The 21855-nt window shown below is 33.8% G+C and overlaps 2 protein-coding genes across 18 annotated transcripts in view; one reads left to right on the top strand and one right to left on the bottom strand.

Moving 5' to 3' along the window:
* LOC126733927 (uncharacterized) overlaps window positions 1-21855 on the bottom strand; it is a 184803-nt gene that overhangs the window by 64434 nt on the left and 98514 nt on the right. For all 17 annotated transcript variants that reach the window (XM_050437412.1, XM_050437411.1, XM_050437396.1 and 14 more), the window contains 5 exons: window positions 21561-21769; window positions 3874-4072; window positions 3729-3818; window positions 3535-3668; window positions 1205-1280 (listed from right to left, as the gene is read on the bottom strand). In XM_050437412.1, coding sequence (XP_050293369.1) covers window positions 1205-1280; window positions 3535-3668; window positions 3729-3818; window positions 3874-4072; window positions 21561-21769 — 708 coding nt within the window. The remainder of the gene's footprint in view (window positions 1-1204; window positions 1281-3534; window positions 3669-3728; window positions 3819-3873; window positions 4073-21560; window positions 21770-21855) is intronic.
* Window positions 12050-13240, top strand: LOC126733930 (mitochondrial import inner membrane translocase subunit TIM50-C-like). The gene has a single exon (XM_050437417.1). The coding sequence runs from the start codon at window positions 12136-12138 to the stop codon at window positions 13186-13188; it is 1053 nt and encodes a 350-aa protein (XP_050293374.1). The 5' UTR covers window positions 12050-12135; the 3' UTR covers window positions 13189-13240.

Genomic DNA, 21855 nt, shown 5'->3' with positions numbered 1-21855 from the left:
CTTTTAAAAGTGGTCCACTTATAGGAATATTTTCGGTTCTTTTCACCTCAAACCATCGAATAAGAGCTTGATCCACATCTGGGCGTACGGGATTCCTAATTTTCTTAATTCTTTGGCGATTTATTTTCACTTGCTTGCTTGAGTTTTACACGATTGCTCCAAATTGTAGAAACTGTTGTTTTTGTCATATTTTTCCTTCTCGCAATTTCCGATTTGTTAATGCCACTTTCAATACTTTTAATGATGTCTATTTTTTCTTTCAAATTTATAGCTCTGCGCTTATCCGTCATTTTACCAAAACAACTACTAACACTCGCACTCGCACAGTAACGCGCAATGTCCAATCTAAAACTACCGGTCATCTCATTTTGTATGTTCTATAAAAATTCTCAGAGTCGAGAAATGGAAATCCCCGGCGGCCTCCCCGACAGAGGTGGAAAATTACTCTGCTTACCTTTGTACGTTACAACCGGAAAATTACTGTCAGTCGGGCAAAAATATTGAACGTTATAGCCGGAGTTAAAAGTTTAGTTAGTACGTTATATCCGGTAAAATGACAAGACTATTTGGGCGGGTTCCGAATTATAAGTACGTAATAACCGGAAGTACGTTACATCCCATGTACGTTATTGACGGAGTACACTGTATTCCTTATTGAGTCAAGATTATTAAGAAGTCATTTCTGACTCAATTTGTTACGCCTGAAGTATCAGGCGGTTAAAGTCATATTCCTTTTTTAGAGGCAGTATACGCAAAAGAGCAAGACGTTCAAAAGATTTGTTGACTTTTATTATTAATTCCGCCTTAAGAAACTCAGAAAGTCAAAATTCAAATTTTCTACGGACAGTTTCAACTTTCTCAAACTTTGGGACTTATTTTCAATTTTATTAAAGATTTTTATGGTAATTTTCTGGGACAGTGTTTCAATGTCTGGGACTTATCTTGTATATCCTAGAAGCTTCCTCACTTTTTCCTTTATTAAAGGCATTTGATGTAATATGTTTTAATAACTTTTTAGGGACTAAAAGCCTAGCCTAAAAAAAGATTTAATGGTGAAGCCGCCACTGGCATACAAAATACACAGAGTGGACCATAGTGAAATTGAGAATTTAACTTAAATTTCTAACTAAAATTGTGTATACTGACAATATTTGACAGGTGAACTTTGGTTCACAGACAGTATAATAAATGTAAATTTGCTTACCTCTATGCGGTTTTTGCTTATGGATAGTATCGTACATTCTCTTGTACCACTTGGACTGATCTTTCTCTTTAACTTCCTGCAAGGAAACGTCTGATGTTATTTTCATTTAAAGTACGAATTATCACTAAATGATAAGGCAGATGAAATTGACGAGAAAAATTTATGCGATTAGGGATTAATGTTTTTTTTTGATAAGATTAAGATTACGGATAAAGAAAGACTATAAAAAAAGTAACCTTTATCTGTTTATAAAGTTGCGAAATTAGTTTTTTTTTCTGAGTATATTCATTGTAAAATAGAGTTTATAATTATCTGTCTAGTAGTAGTTGACGTTTCCACCATAATGTGATCTTCTTCAGGAATAATGTACATAAACACTGTTTTTATACAGGTGAAACCCTATAATATAATAAATACAATGAAAAGTTAAAAGGTTAAAATAAGAAATAACACTTGAAAAACTTGAATTAGAAACTTGATGCTGGTAAGTTCTTAAAAAATGCCACAGATTTTTTAATTTGCAAATTTTCCTCAAAGAATTTAAGTTTTTTATTACGTTTTCTGTCTAATTGATGGTGGATGGTTTTTCCAGACTTATTAGTGGAAAAACTTTAGAAATACGATTCTAGTAGTTAGAAAAAAAAAAGAAAAATCAGAATTTTAAATTTTTGGCCAAAAAATTTGGATTTTGGACTTGTTAATGGAAGAACTGGAAAATTTGATTTTTTTTACCAATTCTGTTTATTTCCATCTTTTTCAACTTGTCAGTGAAAAAAGTTTAAAAATACGATTTTTAAAGAAAAATCATGAATGTTCAATGTATACCTAAAAACTTTGGATTTTTCCACTTTCTAATGAAAGTCAACTGGATTCTTTTTTTAATTGTGAAAGTTTCAAGTAAAAATCGTGAATCTTCAATTTTTGCGCAAAAAATTTGGACTTTTCCATGGCAAAGCTTTTAGAAACCCGATTTTGGTAATGATTTTTAAAAATCGAACAAATTCCAAGGAAAATCGTAATTTTTTCATTTTTGGCCTACAAATTTGGATTTCTCTTACTTCCTTTCTTTCTATTTTTAAAATTTGAAAAACAGTCACGATTTTTTCCAAATTTTTTCTTTTCCAAATTTTTGCCTACATATTTTCCCACGTTTTAATATTTCTTGAATATTTTCTCTATACCAAAATTTAAATTAATAGACTACAGAATTATGCGAATATTTCAATAATTTAAGAAAATAATAATTTTTTGCCTTCGTCATGGGAAAAACTGTGAGAAACTCGCATCAATATTAGATTTTAATCCAATATTTTTGTCAAAATAACTAAATAATTTTAATTTTTCATATTTTCCCTCGTAAACAGAACTCCATTTGGCAATCCTGTAAACACGCCTACAACGAACATTTTCCTATAAGGACACACCCTGTATATTTTTCCTAATTCTCAAAACACTACTCTTTTGCTTCTTCTTCAAGTGCTATCTCCTCCTAGAAGGTCAACTATCATCATAGTTATTCTCACTTTTGACGCTGCACCTCTAAACAACTTAACGGAATTACAGTTGTAACATTTTCTCAGGTTATTTAACCAAAAAATGCTTCTTCTTTTCTTGCACTGCTTCTTTTTCTCTGTATCGCTTCCAGCAAAAATACACAATTCTCTTCACTTATTGCCCAGATCTTGCAGCTTTCTTATCTTAATTGTGCTCATTATTTCCTTTTTCATTCTTTCCAAGACCTAACTTATTCTTAAGATCCTTCTATATGACCACATAATAAATGCTTCCAGTGGCTCATTTATATTCTTCTCTAAGTTCCGGGATTCTATCCCATATAGGAACACTGAGAAAACATAGCATCTCAGACTCTAAACTGTAAGTTAAACTCTCTACTGCATAACACATTTCTCATTGTGTTAAATATTGTTCTGGCTTGTCCAATTCTTGATTTAATTTCCTCAGTGTATTTATTACCTTGATTGACAGTTGTTCCTAAGTATTTGTATTTACTGACTGTCTCTGTTAGTTTCTCCTAAATTGGATGATGGTTGGTTGATGCCTTAACTAATTTTTGATATTTAAGTCCGCTCTCCTCGATGTTCGTCATTACTTGATCAATCAAGCTGTGTAAATCTTCTATTGTGTCAGCAATAAGTATGGTGTTGTCTGCATACTGGATATTGTTATTATGTGCTCGTGACAAATCGAGCGATTTTTGGGACCGGTTGGACATAATTCCTTATAACTTTTGTTAATGGTTATTCCATTAATCTTAGCATCCGATTTCTTCCGAATAAAGATGAAACAATAGCTCTTAAAAAACTACTCACAGATCTTAAAATTAACGGCATTCCATCTTTGGTCACTGGCCCCACACCTTCGAACTTCCTGGGGGTCAGATCGGCCATTTTCTTCGGTTTTTCGCTCTCTGATTCGCTCGTGTATTCGTTTTTGATATTATACACTAAAAAAAAAACAGACTTCCCAATAAATTGAACTTAAACCGAGAATTATATTCACTTACGAACTTCACCGGGGTATTTGATGGGCGGCCTGTCGTTCGGCAACTTCCTATCCTGCTCTAAATACTGCGCTCCTTTCGGCAATTGACCCTCTAAAAATAAAACAATTTTTATCAATAAATTTAGATATTTAAAAGAGTTATATACCGCGGGCTTTTTGCAAAAGTGTCACAGTGGGATTCTGCGCACGTGGTAAACTCGGACTTCCGGCAAAGAGACTTCCGGGCGTAGATTGGCTGGTAGGCAACCGTTTGTCCACCATAGATGACAAATCGGTGGCGCTGCGACCTTCTGTCAGGAGTTTCCAGGGGGGTTCAGAGACTGTAGATTCTGGAGTTGCCACTGTCTGAATGAAAATGACAAAGTTTATTTTTATAGTAGAAGTGGAAGAAGGAGAGGAGATATTTGGAAGTTGGAGAATGATAGAAAGAGGTGATTTTCAGAAATAACTGATGGTAATCATGGTTGTAATCAATATTGCTGGTATGATTCTCATACGATCTTAGAACATTGAAAGGCCTTTCAATGTTCTAAGCATACGATGTTCTATACACATTTTACCAATTCATTTTTGCACGTATGTTTTGATGGGAAAGTTTTAGCTGTCATAAAATAAAAAATCAATATGTTTAACATCACAGGATTGTAAGGTATATTTAAAAAAAAAACAGGAAAAATCTGCAAGCAGAAATAATAATGCTTTGCCTATATTATATATAGTAGAACAAACTCTACGTCTTGTCAAGGAAAGGCTTAGATAGGTAGTCCTAAATTATTTTATTAGTATTTTTGTGTAAGTAGTTTTATTTTAAACACTGTTTGTTATATGTCAATTCATTTTTATTTATTTTACTATTAATGACTTATTTTAATCAATGGCATTTAATATTTGTCATTTAAATATTCGATCCCTAGTGGCAAATTTTACTGATTTTAAAGAGTTTATTCAAAACACGGGATTTCATATAGTTGGTTTGACTGAAACGTGGCTTGCACAGAATTTTGATAAAAACATCATAGGTATTGACAAGTTTACTTTTATCTCACATAATCGAACAGATAATCGTAGGGGTGGTGGCGTTGCTCTCTATGTTGGAGAACGCATAAAATATAAAATTCTGAATTCCGGCGATTTTGTATTTGTTGAATTTATGTGGGTTGAAGTTAGATATTCTAATATAGTGTATCTACTTGGAATAATATACAGACCTCCAAATGGTAACATTGGTGATTTCTTGGACTTTTTTGAAAACAGCATGTCGAACCTCTATTCTCAATACGAAAATATTATATGTTTTGGAGACTTTAATATTAATTTGCTTCGGGCTTCTAATAATACAAAAAAGCTGGAAAATATAGCAGAAGTGTTTGAATTAACGCAAGTTATAAACGAACCTACTAGAATTACTAACCGCTCTGCATCTCTAATTGATCTTATATTTTGTAATTCAAAAATTGTTAAATCTTCTGGCGTTAGTACAGTTCAGATTGCTGATCATTTTGCCACCTATTTAGAAATAAATACTCCAAAAGAAGCATGTGAGTCGAGAACTATTAAGTATAGACCTTTAAAGAATATTAATTTAAATGATTTTAGTCGTGATTTGTCTATATGTCCTTGGGAAGAAATTTTATATATGTCAAACGTAGATGATAAGTTAGAATATCTGAATTCTCTTATTTTAAACCTTTTTGATATACATGCTCCCATAAAAACCTTTAAAACTAGCAATAAACAAAATTATGCGTCATGGATAACTGAAAATATTAAACTCCTACAGAACCTACGTAACACTGCCTTAAGACGTTATAAAAAATCAAAATTACCAGCACATTTTTCTTATTACAAAGAATTGAGAAATTATACAACATGGGCTATAAGAGCTGAGAAGAGGGCTTATTTGAGGGATAAATTTTTAATTTCAACTGTGAAGGAAAAATGGGCAGAGCTGCAGAAACTTAATTTAACAAGATCAAAGAATAATAATAGAATTCCTAAACATTTAACTGAAAACCTAAACAATATAAATTCGTTTTTTGCTAATCCAACACAGGTTACTCATCCGTTAAATAATGATCTAATTCACTTTTATAGTACTCACATTAAGGAAGGTATAACAAATATATTAACTTTTGAACCGGTAGTAGAGGCAGAAGTCACTAAAATTATATATGACATTAAAAGCAAAGCTTTTGGGTCTGATCAAATAAATGCCCACCTAATTCAATTTTGTTGCCCTCGTATTATTCCTTACATCACGCATATTATTAATGTCTGCATTGAAATTGGCTATTTTCCACAGCGTTGGAAGCATGCATATATAATTCCCTTACCTAAAGTTAATGAACCAACTGAATTTAATCATTTGCGTTCTATAAGCATTCTTCCGGCCCTGTCGAGGATCTTCGAAAAGGTACTTGAGGGTCAAGTGAGAGCATTTATTGGTGAGTTTGATATCATTCCTTCAAAGCAATCTGGTTTTCGCCCAGGATTTGGCTGCTCCTCCGCAATGGCAGCTGTTACAGATGATCTGATTAAGTCGGTTGATGACGGGAAAACAAGTGCTTTAATCCTTTTGGACTATAGTAAGGCTTTTGATATGGTAAATCATCATATTCTCATATCAATTTTGCATTACATTAGTTTTAGTATGTCATCTGCACGGCTTATTAGATCATACCTTGCAAATAGATCACAGCAGGTTATGTATCGGGACAAGCTTTCTGACTGTCTTCAAGTTATTGCTGGGGTACTACAAGGAAGCATATTGGGTCCTCTCCTTTATACAATTTATACTTGTAATTTTATTGACAGTCTTCAGTTTTGCAATTACCATCTTTACGCTGATGATACTCAGCTCTACTATTCTTTTAATATAAGTGAAGTCGACATTGCTAACGAGAATATAAACCTTGACCTTCAGAGAGTTTGTCAAACCTCCGCTGATCATAATTTAAAAATTAATCCTGCCAAATCAAATTTTATTATTTTTGGTAATGAAGTGTCAAAAAAAGTTGCCCAGGAGCGCCTAAGTCTTAAAATTGACAATGTGAATATACCTTGTGTAAAACATGCCAAGAGTTTGGGATTGGAAATAGATAGTGATTTGCGGTTTCGGGAACATATAACTTCAAAATTGAAAAAAGCTTATTCAACTCTCCGTCTTATTTATTCTAGTCGTCATTTTTTACAAAAAGATATTAAATTATTGCTATGTGATTCGTTAGTGCTAAGCCATTTCAATCACTGTGATGTTATTTATGGGCCTTGTCTTGATAGTTTTGAATCTAGAAGGATTCAAGAAGTACAAAATTCATGTTTACGTTTAATTTATGGCGTCCGTAGACACGAACACATTTCACCGTTTTCACGTAAATCAAAATGGCTTAACATGTACAATCGTAGAAAACTACACATGAATACAGTTTGCTTTAAAATTCTTAAAACAAAAAAACCAGGATATCTTTTTGAGAAACTTGAATTTAGAGTTGATGCTTGTAATCGACCATTGCGTTTTAATGATAAAGTGTCCATACCTAGACATCGAAAAGAAATATTTAAAAGATCATTTTCATATTGTGCGGCTAAAACTATAAACCTATTTTCACCGTCATTTTCAAACACTTCGCTGTTGAACTTTAAAAAACGACTTAAACAAATTCTGATTGTTGAACAAATAGGCTCTAACTGAATTATAGGGGTAAGCTTGTCTAACTGGATCTCTTAAATAGCTGTGATTTCTTGAAAAACGGTTTTTAAATTACGTGTTGAGTTATTGTATTTTTTTTTCGATTTCTTGTGTTTTTGTTTGCTGTTTTTGCTTTGTGTTTCTATTTATATCTCTGTATTTCTGTTTTACATTTTAAATTTATTCTAAGTATTTTATGGTTCTATGATTTTAAATTATGTGTTTGCTTTGGCCATTATGTATTTTTGTATTTTGCATTTATTTTTAATTATGTTTATTTCAATTTTGTTACTCTACCTTATTTTGTAATGATTACCTTAGATTCTAAATATTTAAAAATGTAAAAGTTTTAATTTATTTGTGTTTGGGCTTAAGCAGTGCCTTACAACACTTCTATTGTAAGGTGTCTGAGGAGCCTTTTAGGACATATTGCATTGAAATTTCTGTATTTTTGGTTAATATTGTTGGTCCTAATAAACGAATTATTATTATTATTATTATATAATATACAGTAAATAAATAATTTTTTCTACCGTGCGTACTCACTTTCCAGGGTTTATAAAGCTTCACTTTTTACGTACTAGTGCCTGTATCACGGAAATTGTCAATGAAGAAGAATGAAAAATTTGCCATTCATAAAAAAGGATCATTTTACACTATTCAAACTAACTATTAAATATTGAGTTTTTTTAAGTAGATATTTAAAATTATTGAGTGTCGTCGACAAATCATAAACAAAAATATAATATACTACCACTTCAGCGCAACATTTCGTTTAAATCTCTACAGACATATTACAAAACTATCTCAATATTATTTAAATTACGTATTTAAATTAACCGCCATAGAAGTGACATAGTTATTTTTTAATTATTGGTTAGAAACTAAAAGACAGCAGATTTACGTTGGCAGCACTAGGTGCAGTGACCGTTTTCACTCTCTTGGACGCATTTGAGTTTTTGTTAGTGTGACAGTGTGACGTGACAACGTGGTGCAAATGTGTTCTAATACTTTTAATGCGGTTTAATATCAGAAGAATATAGAAGAAAAATTATAGAATAGAAGTATTAATCTGTGGTTTAATATTTCGGATTTCAACGGTTTAATTTCCTGTCTATTTATTTTCGTGTTTATGAATGACATTAGTTGCAGTTTTATTAACCTAGTTATAAGGGGTCTATTGCTTCTGCAGGTAGGTAAAACCTTCTGTTACCTCTAGCTCTAAGATATAAAAAATTAAATACATTTATGTAAGATATGTTCAATTTTTGTTATGTGTTATATATTACAAAACTATGTATAAAATACATTTAATGTGATTAACTAAATATTGATTTTTATTTTAATAAGATCTAAATCAAAAATATTGGTGTTAATGTTTTAAATGAAACATTTGTGGTATATTTCCACGGTAACTATATCACGTACTAAAGAAACGTACGATATTCTAAAATATCGTAGAAACATCCCACATAAGATGTCATACAGACGTTGAAAAAGGTCACATGGTCGATGCCAGAAACATTTCTGGTACAACTGTAAGGAAGGAGGGTCATTACTGACATGTTTCTATTGTCGCAAGTAAATATTTCTGGTATGTTCCTAGTATGTTTCTGTGTTATTATGGATAGAACGTCAAAATTAGAACTGATACAAGGAGCTTCATTATTCAAAGTTTCTGTACGGAAACCCAAAAAAAAGGCGTATCTTAATTTTATTTCTGGGCAGAAAAACATAAAAAAACATAGTCAGCACTAAGATCGCTAAATGTCCTAAACTCAAATGATAGCAAGTTAAAGTCCAGTTCAGAGATCTATTAGAATCTTTGATGTGTCGCCGATGCCGCACTAAATAGTCCGTGCGGCAATGTCGTATTTATTGTCGCATGATATACATGTTTAAATGGCAAAATTTTATATAATTTATCTATGGAATTATTTTAAATATACGTAAAACCCCATGTTTTGCACTATTTTTTATTTTTCTTTCGAAAATGTCAATTTTTAGAAACAAAATAATATCACAAGAAAATAATATTAAAAAATTGACCGCGGACTAAAATCCAAGCATCCTACAAAACATTTTAAAGACTCCCAGAACTCACAGACTTCTCATCTCTTTTTAGCCAGTCTATTAAACAAAGATAAACCACCGGCGTTTTGGCGATTCCTACTTTAGGCTGTGCAAGTGATTGTGTATCTCTCTCTATCCCACTGATTTTGACGATTACGGGGCCGTACCCAAATAAATTTTTGGGCTGTTTTTTATTACTTTTGTCGTGTTTTTAAAGAGATCTTCAAGGATAAAATTAAAAGTTTAAAATAGTTCTGCTGGATGGGTCTATCACCTTTAATAGTTGGGAGGGAGGTCATGTGAGGTTATTATTTAATGGGTTTTGTCGGTTTTGCTTTTTGCGTCCTTAAATCTTATCTTTAAATTAAATATTTATCTTAGTATCAACTATCCTGAATTTCTAACTTTATAAAGACCTGAGCAAGTTTTCACGCTTGAGTGGCCGGTCTGAGGTCAGACGTCTAACAAAATAGTACGTGGGCGTCTGTAGTCAAATTTTAGTAATCAAATGTATAAATTAAAAAAAAAATTAAAATATTTAATTATTTAATAGAATGATTAAATATCGCTTATGCTAGAATATTACTATATGACTCTTACTACATAAAATTTTGCGATTTAAATATGCGTGCCGTGTGACAATACAAGCAACACCGGCACACGGACTATTCGCGGCACATCAAAGATTCTAATAGATCTCTGAACTGGACTTTACCACCTAACTTAACAGATCCAAATTTAACAAAGTGCCATTTTTCATAATTTTTTACCAACAGGTCTACTGACTGTGACAAAACTATCATGTTCATAAAACAAAACATGAAAACTAATGCTTGCGGCACAGATAAAATCACGCTATGTTAATATATTGTAATCCATTTATTGATCCTCAAAATTGGAAAACTGCAATAGTGACTACCATTACCAAAATCAAAAAAACTAGAAACCTTTAATGACTTGCGCATTATAGCAATTTTGCATGGCCTTTCTAAAATTATGGAGAAAATTTTATACACCTAGATGTACTCATATTTAAATTATAATGGTATGATTTCAGAATTGCAAAACAGGTTTCGTAAAGGTTATTCCACATCCTCCGCCTTGGCTGTGGTAACTGATGATATAATTGGACTTGGATCATGGACTTGAAAGTATTCTTGTATTCTTAGATTACTCCAAGGCGTTTGAGATAATAAATCATCGACTCTTGTTGGCAAAGCTAAGATATTACGGTTTCGACGTCGACTCATTGCATTGTATTTTTCAAACAGATTGTTAATGGTGCGTATTCAGAGTCTAGTGCCATACTATCAGAAGTACCCCAGGGCTCAATCCTTGGTCCCCTTTTTTTATTATTTACACGTCTAAACTTATAAGCTCTCTTCAAGTTGGAAAAGTACAAGCTTTTGCTGATGACACCCAGATGTTCTGATATTATGATAAGATTAAAAATTCCCTCTAAAAAAACACGACCTTCAACTGAATTCATCAAAATCAAAACTTATGCTGTTTGGCAAAAAAATATTAAGGAAATAACATTAAAATCAAAATCGACGACCAAATATTACCATTTTGTAATTCTGCTCGTAATCTGGGTGTTGGACTTAAATTTTCCAGCTTAAATTTTCCGATCACGTTAAGCAACTTCTACAAAGGTCATATATATCACTTAAACAACTATATTCCAATAGATACTTTTAAAGTACCAAGTTAAATACTATATTATGGGAAACTCTTGTACTTTCCTCTTTTAACTATGCTGATTTTATTTATGGCCCTCGTCTTTTAACTATATTGTATTCAAAAGGTGCAGAATACATATATTCGTCTAATTTTAATTCAAGAAAATCAGATGAATAATGAACTGAACTCGCTAAATATGTCTAAGCATAGAACTCATTATTTCGGTGTTTTTATGCATGGTTAACTACTAATTCAAAATTCATATTTAAATCTCTAAAAATAAATTTAAACATCCATGATATAAATAGAAGAAATAAATTTAAATATATTATTTTTCGACATAATTACAACGAGGATTGAAACCTGTAATTCCTTATAGTCCTATGGTTGAAACCTTTGGTGTGATGCTCAAATTACGAGACAGTATTACTACTAACCAAAACTCATTATTTTTACTCTCGACACGTGTTTCACTAACGATAGAAGAAGAGAGAAGTTAGAGAAACACAATCTCAAACTCAATCAAAAACTCAACAATCAGAGTTTTAATTTTCTCCCGAAGATGCTAACATCTTTATCGAAACACGTGTCGAGAGTAAAAATAAAGAGTTTTGGTTAGTGGTAAAACTGTCTCTTAATTTAATGTAATTTTTTGCCAAATAATGATTTTCTACTTTATAATTTAATTAACATTAAGTATTAATTCATTTATTAGGGTTAGGTTTGAGTAGCCTTAGGCTAGACTTCGCCCTTTTTATAAATATTTTTAATATTTTTGTATTTATTGGAAGATTTTTTTTTAATAAAATACGATTTCTTATTATCATTATTATAAGAATGAATATTGAATTTTCCAGGTCAACTTTGGACCGTGACCCCCGGACCTGTCAAGTGTCAACCTAAATTGAAAACTAACAATAAATAAATACTTACTTTAAAAACACAATGCAATGTAACCACTGAGATGCTAAGATATCCCTTTATAGCCCTAACCTGCACCAAAATAACAATAATTCATCCTAATTATGCCAGAAAATCTTTATCTCCTAGGCACCACGCATGCAGACCTTATTCAAAAGAAGCCTCAAAATTCAAAGTTATACTGCAGAAGCTTATGACCACCAAAAAACCTAAAATTTTACGTACTCCAGTAGCAAAAATTGCACTTAACCTGAGCCTAATAGGCTTAGCAGTTATTATAACGATGATCCTAGGATCTCCATGTCTTGACGACGACGGCGAAGTCATTCAGGACGAATTCACTGGAGGACCATTGATCAAAGAATACATCTTACGCACCCTTAGGGAACTCACCTTCTATATGAACCTATTAAGGCGGCCCACTAAAGAAAACCTCCTTCCAGACCCTTTGAACCACCCCTACGTCCAACCCAAGTACACACTAGTCTTGGAACTGACGGGCGTCCTGGTGCATCCAGACTGGTCCTATGGCAACGGCTGGAGGTTCAAAAAACGTCCTTTATTAGACTTATTCCTCTCGAGCATCAATGAACAATATGAAATCGTCGTTTACACAAGCGAACAAGGGCATACAGCATTCCCATTAATCGAGGCAATTGATACCAATAAGACCATTGCTCATAAACTAGTAAGGGATGCCACCAAGTGGTCCAACGGAAATCACATAAAGGACATCAGCAACCTTAACAGACCTTTATCGAAGATCATCTGCATCGATTGGGATCTGAAGAGTTACAAGTTTAACGCGGAGAATTTGTTTTGTATTAAGAAATGGGAGGGCAACGATGACGACACGACCCTGCTTGACCTGGTAATGTTTCTTAAGTCAATCGCTGACAATGGGGTGGAGGACGTGAGAGAAGTGCTGAAGGTTTACCAGCAATCCGAGGATCCTGTTGGGGCCTTCAGGGCGAAGCAGAAGCAGCTGATTGACGAGTTAGAGGCTCGGGAGGCTGCCAAGAGAGAGCAGACGAAACGAGTCACACCGAGATGGAGACAGAGGTTCTTCGGGAGGCAAGAGGACTATAATGACTAGAATAGACATTTTGTTAATTAAGTTTGTTCATTATAAAGAGTGCTAATGAGAACTTCATTTCCAGAAGATCTGGATGCTAATTTAGTAAGGTATGTTCAGGTAGTAATGGAGAAATGAGATGGGGGTGTATGACCGGAATCTTGAAAAAATTCCTGGAAGAAGTTAAAGACCGAAAATCTAACTGCGTGGAAAATGTATTTTTTCCAAAAAGTCTTCCTTGGAATCAATTGTTTATTTCTAAAGCATTCGAACAAAGGGAAGTCCGCTTGATCTTCTGCTTTTTCCAGAATATCAGGAATTTTTTTTTATGGAAAATTATTCTTTTGCTAGCAGAACACTTGCCAGGCAATCTGTTGATTTTAAGAACCTGAAAATTAGAAAATCTTTTTGGAAAATGGGATATAAAAATATTTATGGAAAAACTTATTTATTTTGCAAAATAGAATTTGGTCTGGAAATCCTGGAATTTGGCCATATGCAAATTTCTACAAGGACTGTGCCGTATTGTGAACTTCTAAATACGTGTTCAATGATTTTATTAGCAAAAGCTGTGTTGCAATTTCCAAATTGTCTCTTTCTTGATTTAAAAATTATCGGCGTTTTGTCCCTTGGAGTCTCAATTTTCTTTTTAGTAATTTTTTCAACTTACATGGTTAAATTCTCCACTTTTAAAAATATTTGTAAAAAAATCCTCAACAAGTATCCAATGGTTTTAGTTAAAATAATTTGTGTTCCAATTATCAAATTTTTCTCTTCCTTGATTTTAGAAATATGGGCATTTTGACCCTTGGAATGTCAATTTTTTAAAGCATTTTTTAAAATTTTCCAAGTTTAATTTTTTATTTTTTCTTTTAATTTTAAAGATACCGCTGAAATAAGAATCTAATAATTCAACTAGAAGAAGCTGTGTTCCAAAATATTAAAAAAAACTAAGATTTTAAACTATGTTTAAAATATTTCTCTTTCATTTTATTGATATTGTCATTTTGTCCCTTAAAGTGTCAATTTTTTTTACCCTTTAACTTCCTAGGCTAATTTTATTTATTTTTTTTAAATTTTAACTACCTAAATGGGTGTGCACAGATTTTATTAGAATACTTAGTCCTCATATAAACAAACACATACTAGTCTTGGAATTGACGGACGTCCTGGTGCATCCATACTGGTCCTATGGCAACGGCTGGAGGTTCAAAAAACGCCCTTTATTAGATTTATTCCTCTCGAGCATCAATGAACAATATGAAATCGTCGTTTACACAAGCGAACAAGGGCATACAGCATTCCCATTGATCGAGGCAATTGATACCAATAAGACCATTGCTCATAAACTAGTAAGGGATGCCACCAAGTGGTCCAACGGAAATCACATAAAGGACATCAGCAACCTTAACAGACCTTTATCGAAGATCATCTGCATCGATTGGGATCTGAAGAGTTACAAGTTTAACGCGGAGAATTTGTTTTGTATTAAGAAATGGGAGGGCAACGATGACGACACGACCCTGCTTGACCTGGTGATGTTTCTTAAGTCAATCGCTGACAATGGGGTGGAGGACGTGAGAGAAGTGCTGAAGGTTTACCAGCAATCCGAGGATCCTGTTGGGGCCTTCAGGGCGAAGCAGAAGCAGCTGATTGATGAGCTGGAGGCTCGGGAAGCTGCCAAGAGAGAGCAGACGAAACGAGTCAAACCGAGATGGCGACAGAGGTTCTTCGGGAGGCAAGAGGACTATACGGACTAGAATAGACATTTTGTTAATTAAGTTTGTTCATTATAAAGAGTGCTAATGAGAACTTCATTTCCAGGAGATCTGGATGCTAATTTAGTAAGGTAGTTATGGAGAAATGAGACGGGGGTGTATGACAGGAATCTTGAAAAAATTCCTGGAAGAAGTTAAATACCGAAAATCTAACTGCGTGGAAAATGTATTTTTCCAAAAAGTCTTCCTTGGAATCAATTGTTTATTTCTAAAGCTTTCGAACAAAGGGAAGTCCGCTTGATCTTCTGCTGTTTTCCAGAATAACGGGAATTTTTTTTTTATGGAAAATTATTCTTTTGCTAGCAGAACACTTGCCAGGCAATCTGTTGATTTTAAGAACCTGAAAATTAGAAAATCTTTTTGGAAAATGGGATATAAAAATATTTATGGAAAAACTTATTTATGTTGCAAAATAGAATTTGGTCTGGAAATCCTGGAATTTGGCCATATGCAAACTTCTACAAGGTCTGTGCCATATTGTGAATTTCTAAATACGTGTTCAATAATTTTATTAGCAAAAGCTGTGTTGCAATTTCCAAATTGTCTTTTTCTTGATTTAAAAATTATCGGCGTTTTGTTCCTTGGAGTCTCAATTTTCTTTTTAGTAATTTTTTCAACTTACATGGTTAAATTCTCCACTTTTAAAAATATTTGTAAAAAAACCTTCAACAGGTATCCAATGGTTTTAGTTAAAATAATTTGTGTTCCAATTATCAAATTTTTCTCTTCCTTGACTTTAGAAATATGGGCATTTTGACCCTTGGAATGTCAAATTTTTAAAGCATTTTTTAAAATTTTCCAAGACTAATTTCTAATTTTTTCTTTTAATTTTAAAGATACCGCTGAAATAGGAATCTAATAATTCTACTAGAAGAAGCTGTGTTCCAAAATATTAAAAAAAACTAAGATTTTAAACTGTGTTTAAAATATTTCTCTTTCATTTTATTGATATTGTCATTTTGTCCCTTAAAGTGTCAATTTTTTTTACGCTTTGACTTCCTAGGCTAATTTTATTTATTTTTTTTAAATTTTAACCACCTAAATAGGTGTGCACAGATTTTATTAGAATACTTAGTCCTCATATAAAGAAAAACACACACTAGTCTTGAAATATACGGACGTCCTGGTGGATCCAGACTAGTCCTATGGCAACGGCTGGAGGTTCAAAAAACGCCCTTTATTAGATTTATTCCTCTCGAGCATCAATGAACAATATGAAATCGTCGTTTACACAAGCGAACAAGGGCATACAGCATTCCCATTGATCGAGGCAATTGATACCAATAAGACCATTGCTCATAAACTAGTAAGGGATGCCACCAAGTGGTCCAACGGAAATCACATAAAGGACATCAGCAATCTTAACAGACCTTTATCGAAGATCATCTGCATCGATTGCGATCTGAAGAGTTACAAGTTTAGCGCGGAGAATTGTTTTGTTTTGTATTAAGAAATGGGAGGGAAACGATGACGACACCACCCTGCTTGACCTGGTGATGTTTCTTAAGTCAATCGCTGACAATGGGGTGGAGGACGTGAGGGAAGTGCTGAAGGTTTACCAGCAATCCGAGGATCCTGTTGGGGTCTTCAGAGCGAAGCAGAAGCAGCTGATTGATGAGCTGGAGGCTCGGGAGGCTGCCAAGAGAGAGCAGACGAAACGAGTCAAACCGAGATGGAGACAGAGGTTCTTCGGGAGGCAAGAGGACTATACTGACTAGAATAGACATTTTGTTAATTAAGTTTGTTCATTATAAAGAGTGCTAATGAGAACTTCATTTCCAGGAGATCTGGATGCTAATTTAGTAAGGTAGTTATGGAGAAATGAGACGGGGGTGTATGACAGGAATCTTGAAAAAATTCCTGGAAGAAGTTAAATACCGAAAATCTAACTGCGTGGAAAATGTATTTTTTCCAAAAAGTCTTCCTTGGAATCAATTATTTATTTCTAAAGCTTTTGAACACAGGGAAGTCCGCTTGATCTTCTGCTTTTTCCAGAATATCGGGAATTTTTTTTATGGAAAATTATTCTTTTACTAGCAGAACACTTGCTAGGCAATCTGTTGATTTTAAGAACCTGAAAATAAGAAAATCTTTTTGGAAAATGGGATATAAAAATATTTATGGAAAAACTTATTTATTTTGCAAAATAGAATTTGGTCTGGAAATCCTGGAATTTCGCCAAATGCAAATTTCTACAAGGACTGTGCCGTATTGTGAATTTCCAAATACGTGTTCAATGATTTTATTAGCAAAAGCTGTGTTGCAATTTCCAAATTGTCTCTTTCTTGATTTAAAAATTATCGGCGTTTTGTCCCTTGGAGTCTCAATTTTCTTTTTAGTAATTTTTTCAACTTACATGGTTAAATTCTCCACTTTTAAAAATATTTGTAAAAAAATCCTCAACAAGTATCCAATGGTTTTAGTTAAAATAATTTGTGTTCCAATTATCAAATTTTTCTCTTCCTTGATTTTAGAAATATGGGCATTTTGACCCTTGGAATGTCAAATTTTTAAAGCATTTTTTAAAATTTTCCAAGACTAATTTCTAATTTTTTCTTTTAATTTTAAAGATACCGCTGAAATAGGAATCTAATAATTCTACTAGAAGAAGCTGTGTTCCAAAATATTAAAAAAAACTAAGATTTTAAACTGTGTTTAAAATATTTCTCTTTCATTTTATTGATATTGTCATTTTGTCCCTTAAAGTGTCAATTTTTTTTACGCTTTGACTTCCTAGGCTAATTTTATTTATTTTTTTTAAATTTTAACCACCTAAATAGGTGTGCACAGATTTTATTAGAATACTTAGTCCTCATATAAAGAAAAACACACACTAGTCTTGAAATATACGGACGTCCTGGTGGATCCAGACTAGTCCTATGGCAACGGCTGGAGGTTCAAAAAACGCCCTTTATTAGATTTATTCCTCTCGAGCATCAATGAACAATATGAAATCGTCGTTTACACAAGCGAACAAGGGCATACAGCATTCCCATTGATCGAGGCAATTGATACCAATAAGACCATTGCTCATAAACTAGTAAGGGATGCCACCAAGTGGTCCAACGGAAATCACATAAAGGACATCAGCAATCTTAACAGACCTTTATCGAAGATCATCTGCATCGATTGCGATCTGAAGAGTTACAAGTTTAGCGCGGAGAATTGTTTTGTTTTGTATTAAGAAATGGGAGGGAAACGATGACGACACCACCCTGCTTGACCTGGTGATGTTTCTTAAGTCAATCGCTGACAATGGGGTGGAGGACGTGAGGGAAGTGCTGAAGGTTTACCAGCAATCCGAGGATCCTGTTGGGGTCTTCAGAGCGAAGCAGAAGCAGCTGATTGATGAGCTGGAGGCTCGGGAGGCTGCCAAGAGAGAGCAGACGAAACGAGTCAAACCGAGATGGAGACAGAGGTTCTTCGGGAGGCAAGAGGACTATACTGACTAGAATAGACATTTTGTTAATTAAGTTTGTTCATTATAAAGAGTGCTAATGAGAACTTCATTTCCAGGAGATCTGGATGCTAATTTAGTAAGGTAGTTATGGAGAAATGAGACGGGGGTGTATGACAGGAATCTTGAAAAAATTCCTGGAAGAAGTTAAATACCGAAAATCTAACTGCGTGGAAAATGTATTTTTTCCAAAAAGTCTTCCTTGGAATCAATTATTTATTTCTAAAGCTTTTGAACACAGGGAAGTCCGCTTGATCTTCTGCTTTTTCCAGAATATCGGGAATTTTTTTTATGGAAAATTATTCTTTTACTAGCAGAACACTTGCTAGGCAATCTGTTGATTTTAAGAACCTGAAAATAAGAAAATCTTTTTGGAAAATGGGATATAAAAATATTTATGGAAAAACTTATTTATTTTGCAAAATAGAATTTGGTCTGGAAATCCTGGAATTTCGCCAAATGCAAATTTCTACAAGGACTGTGCCGTATTGTGAATTTCCAAATACGTGTTCAATGATTTTATTAGCAAAAGCTGTGTTGCAATTTCCAAATTGTCTCTTTCTTGATTTAAAAATTATCGGCGTTTTGTCCCTTGGAGTCTCAATTTTCTTTTTAGTAATTTTTTCAACTTACATGGTTAAATTCTCCACTTTTAAAAATATTTGTAAAAAAATCCTCAACAAGTATCCAATGGTTTTAGTTAAAATAATTTGTGTTCCAATTATCAAATTTTTCTTTTCCTTGATTTTAGAAATATGGGCATTTTGACCCTTATAATGTCAAATTTTTAAAGCATTTTTTAACATTTTCCAAGGCTAATTTCTTATTTTTTCTTTTAATTTTAAAGATACCGCTGAAATAGGAATCTAATAATTCTACTAGAAGAAGCTGTGATCCAAAATATTAAAAAAAACTAAGATTTTAAACTGTGTTTAAAATATTTCTCTTTCATTTTATTGATATTGTCATTTTGTCCCTTAAAGTGTCAATTTTTTTTACCCTTTAACTTCCTAGGCTAATTTTCATTTATTTTTTTAAAATTTTAACCACCTAAATGGGTGTGCACAGATTTTATTAGAATACTTAGTCCTCATATAAACAAACACACACTAGTCTTGGAATTGACGCACGTCCTGCTGTATCCAGACTGGTGCTATGGCAATGGCTGGAGGTTCAAAAAACGTCCTTTATTAGACTTATTCCTCTCGAGCATCAATGAACAATATGAAATCGTCGAGGCAATTGATACCAATAAGACCATTGCCCATAAACTAGTAAGGGATGCCACCAAGTGGTCCAACGGAAATCACATAAAGGACATCAGCAACCTTAACAGACCTTTATCGAAGATCATCTGCATCGATTGGGATCTGAAGAGTTACAAGTTTAACGCGGAGAATTTGTTTTGTATTAAGAAATGGGAGGGCAACGATGACGACACGACCCTGCTTGACCTGGTGATGTTTCTTAAGTCAATCGCTGACAATGGGGTGGAGGACGTGAGGGAAGTGCTGAAGGTTTACCAGCAATCCGAGGATCCTGTTGGGGCCTTCAGGGCGAAGCAGAAGCAGCTGATTGATGAGCTGGAGGCTCGGGAAGCTGCCAAGAGAGAGCAGACAAAACGAGTCAAACCGAGATGGAGACAGAGGTTCTTCGGGAGGCAAGAGGACTATACTGACTAGAATAGACATTTTGTTAATTAAGTTTGTTCATTATAAAGAGTGCTAATGAGAACTTCATTTCCAGAAGATCTGGATGCTAATTTAGTAAGGTATGTTCAGGTAGTAATGGAGAAATGAGATGGGTCTCTTTCTTGATTTAAAAATTATCGGCGTTTTGTCCCTTGGAGTCTCAATTTTCTTTTTAGTAATTTTTTCAACTTACATGGTTAAATTCTCCACTTTTAAAAATATTTGTAAAAAAATCCTCAACAAGTATCCAATGGTTTTAGTTAAAATAATTTGTGTTCCAATTATCAAATTTTTCTCTTCCTTGATTTTAGAAATATGGGCATTTTGACCCTTGGAATGTCAAATTTTTAAAGCATTTTTTAAAATTTTCCAAGACTAATTTGTTATTTTTTCTTTTAATTTTAAAGATACCGCTGAAATAGGAATCTAATAATTCTACTAGAAGAAGCTGTGTTCCAAAATATTTAAAAAAACTAAGATTTTAAACTGTGTTTAAAATATTTCTCTTTCATTTTATTGATATTGTCATTTTGTCCCTTAAAGTGTCAATTTTTTTACGCTTTGACTTCCTAGGCTAATTTTATTTATTTTTTTAAAATTTTAACCACCTAAATGGGTGTGCACAGATTTTATTAGAATACTTAGTCCTCATATAAAGAAAAACACACACTAGTCTTGAAATATACGGACGTCCTGGTGCGTCCAGACTGGTCCTATGGCAACGGCTGGAGGTTCAAAAAACGCCCTTTATTAGATTTATTCCTCTCGAGCATCAATGAACAATATCAAATCGTCGTTTACACAAGCGAACAAGGGCATACAGCATTCCCATTGATCGAGGCAATTGATACCAATAAGACCATTGCTTATAAACTAGTAAGGGATGCCACCAAGTGGTCCAACGGAAATCACATAAAGGACATCAGCAACCTTAACAGACCTTTATCGAAGATCATCTGCATCGATTGCGATCTGAAGAGTTACAAGTTTAACGCGGATAATTATTTTGTTTTGTATTAAGAAATGGGAGGGAAACGATGACGACACCACCCTGCTTGACCTGGTGATGTTTCTTAAGTCAATCGCTGACAATGGGGTGGAGGACGTGAGGGAAGTGCTGAAGGTTTACCAGCAATCCGAGGATTCTGTTGAGGCCTTCAGGGCAAAGCAGAAGCAGCTGATTGATGAGCTGGAGGCTCGGGAGGCTGCCAAGAGAGAGCAGACGAAACGAGTCAAACCGAGATGGAGACAGAGGTTCTTCGGGAGGCAAGAGGACTATACTGACTAGAATAGACATTTTGTTAATTAAGTTTGTTCATTATAAAGAGTGCTAATGAGAACTTCATTTCCAGAAGATCTGGATGCTAATTTAGTAAGGTATGTTCAGGTAGTAATGGAAAAATGAGACGGGGATGTATGAGAGGAAATTTGAAAATTTCACCAATTTTTTGAATAGCAGAATCGTACCTCTGACCGTGTTCTGACTTTCCGACTTGGCACCGGTGACTGGAACGTGACGGGCCGAAACTCCTTCCTTTCGACCGTCGGACTGGAATTGGCACTTTTCGGCGTCCATACGGGCGAAACCGGATCTGCCGACTGATTTTGGGAACTTTGATACTGTTTGGTTGGTGATTGAGGACGGCGGGTTTGTTGGTTTGTTGGTGACCAAATACCTAAAAACAAAATTGAAAACGTTTATAAAATCCAGTCGTTGAAATCCAGTCAGGGACATTAAAAGCTAAAACATTGTATTAGTAGC

This window comes from Anthonomus grandis, chromosome 3 (assembly GCF_022605725.1).
Source record: "Anthonomus grandis grandis chromosome 3, icAntGran1.3, whole genome shotgun sequence".
Lineage (NCBI taxonomy): Eukaryota > Metazoa > Arthropoda > Insecta > Coleoptera > Curculionidae > Anthonomus > Anthonomus grandis.
This window is presented reverse-complemented; position numbering and strand designations above follow the sequence as displayed.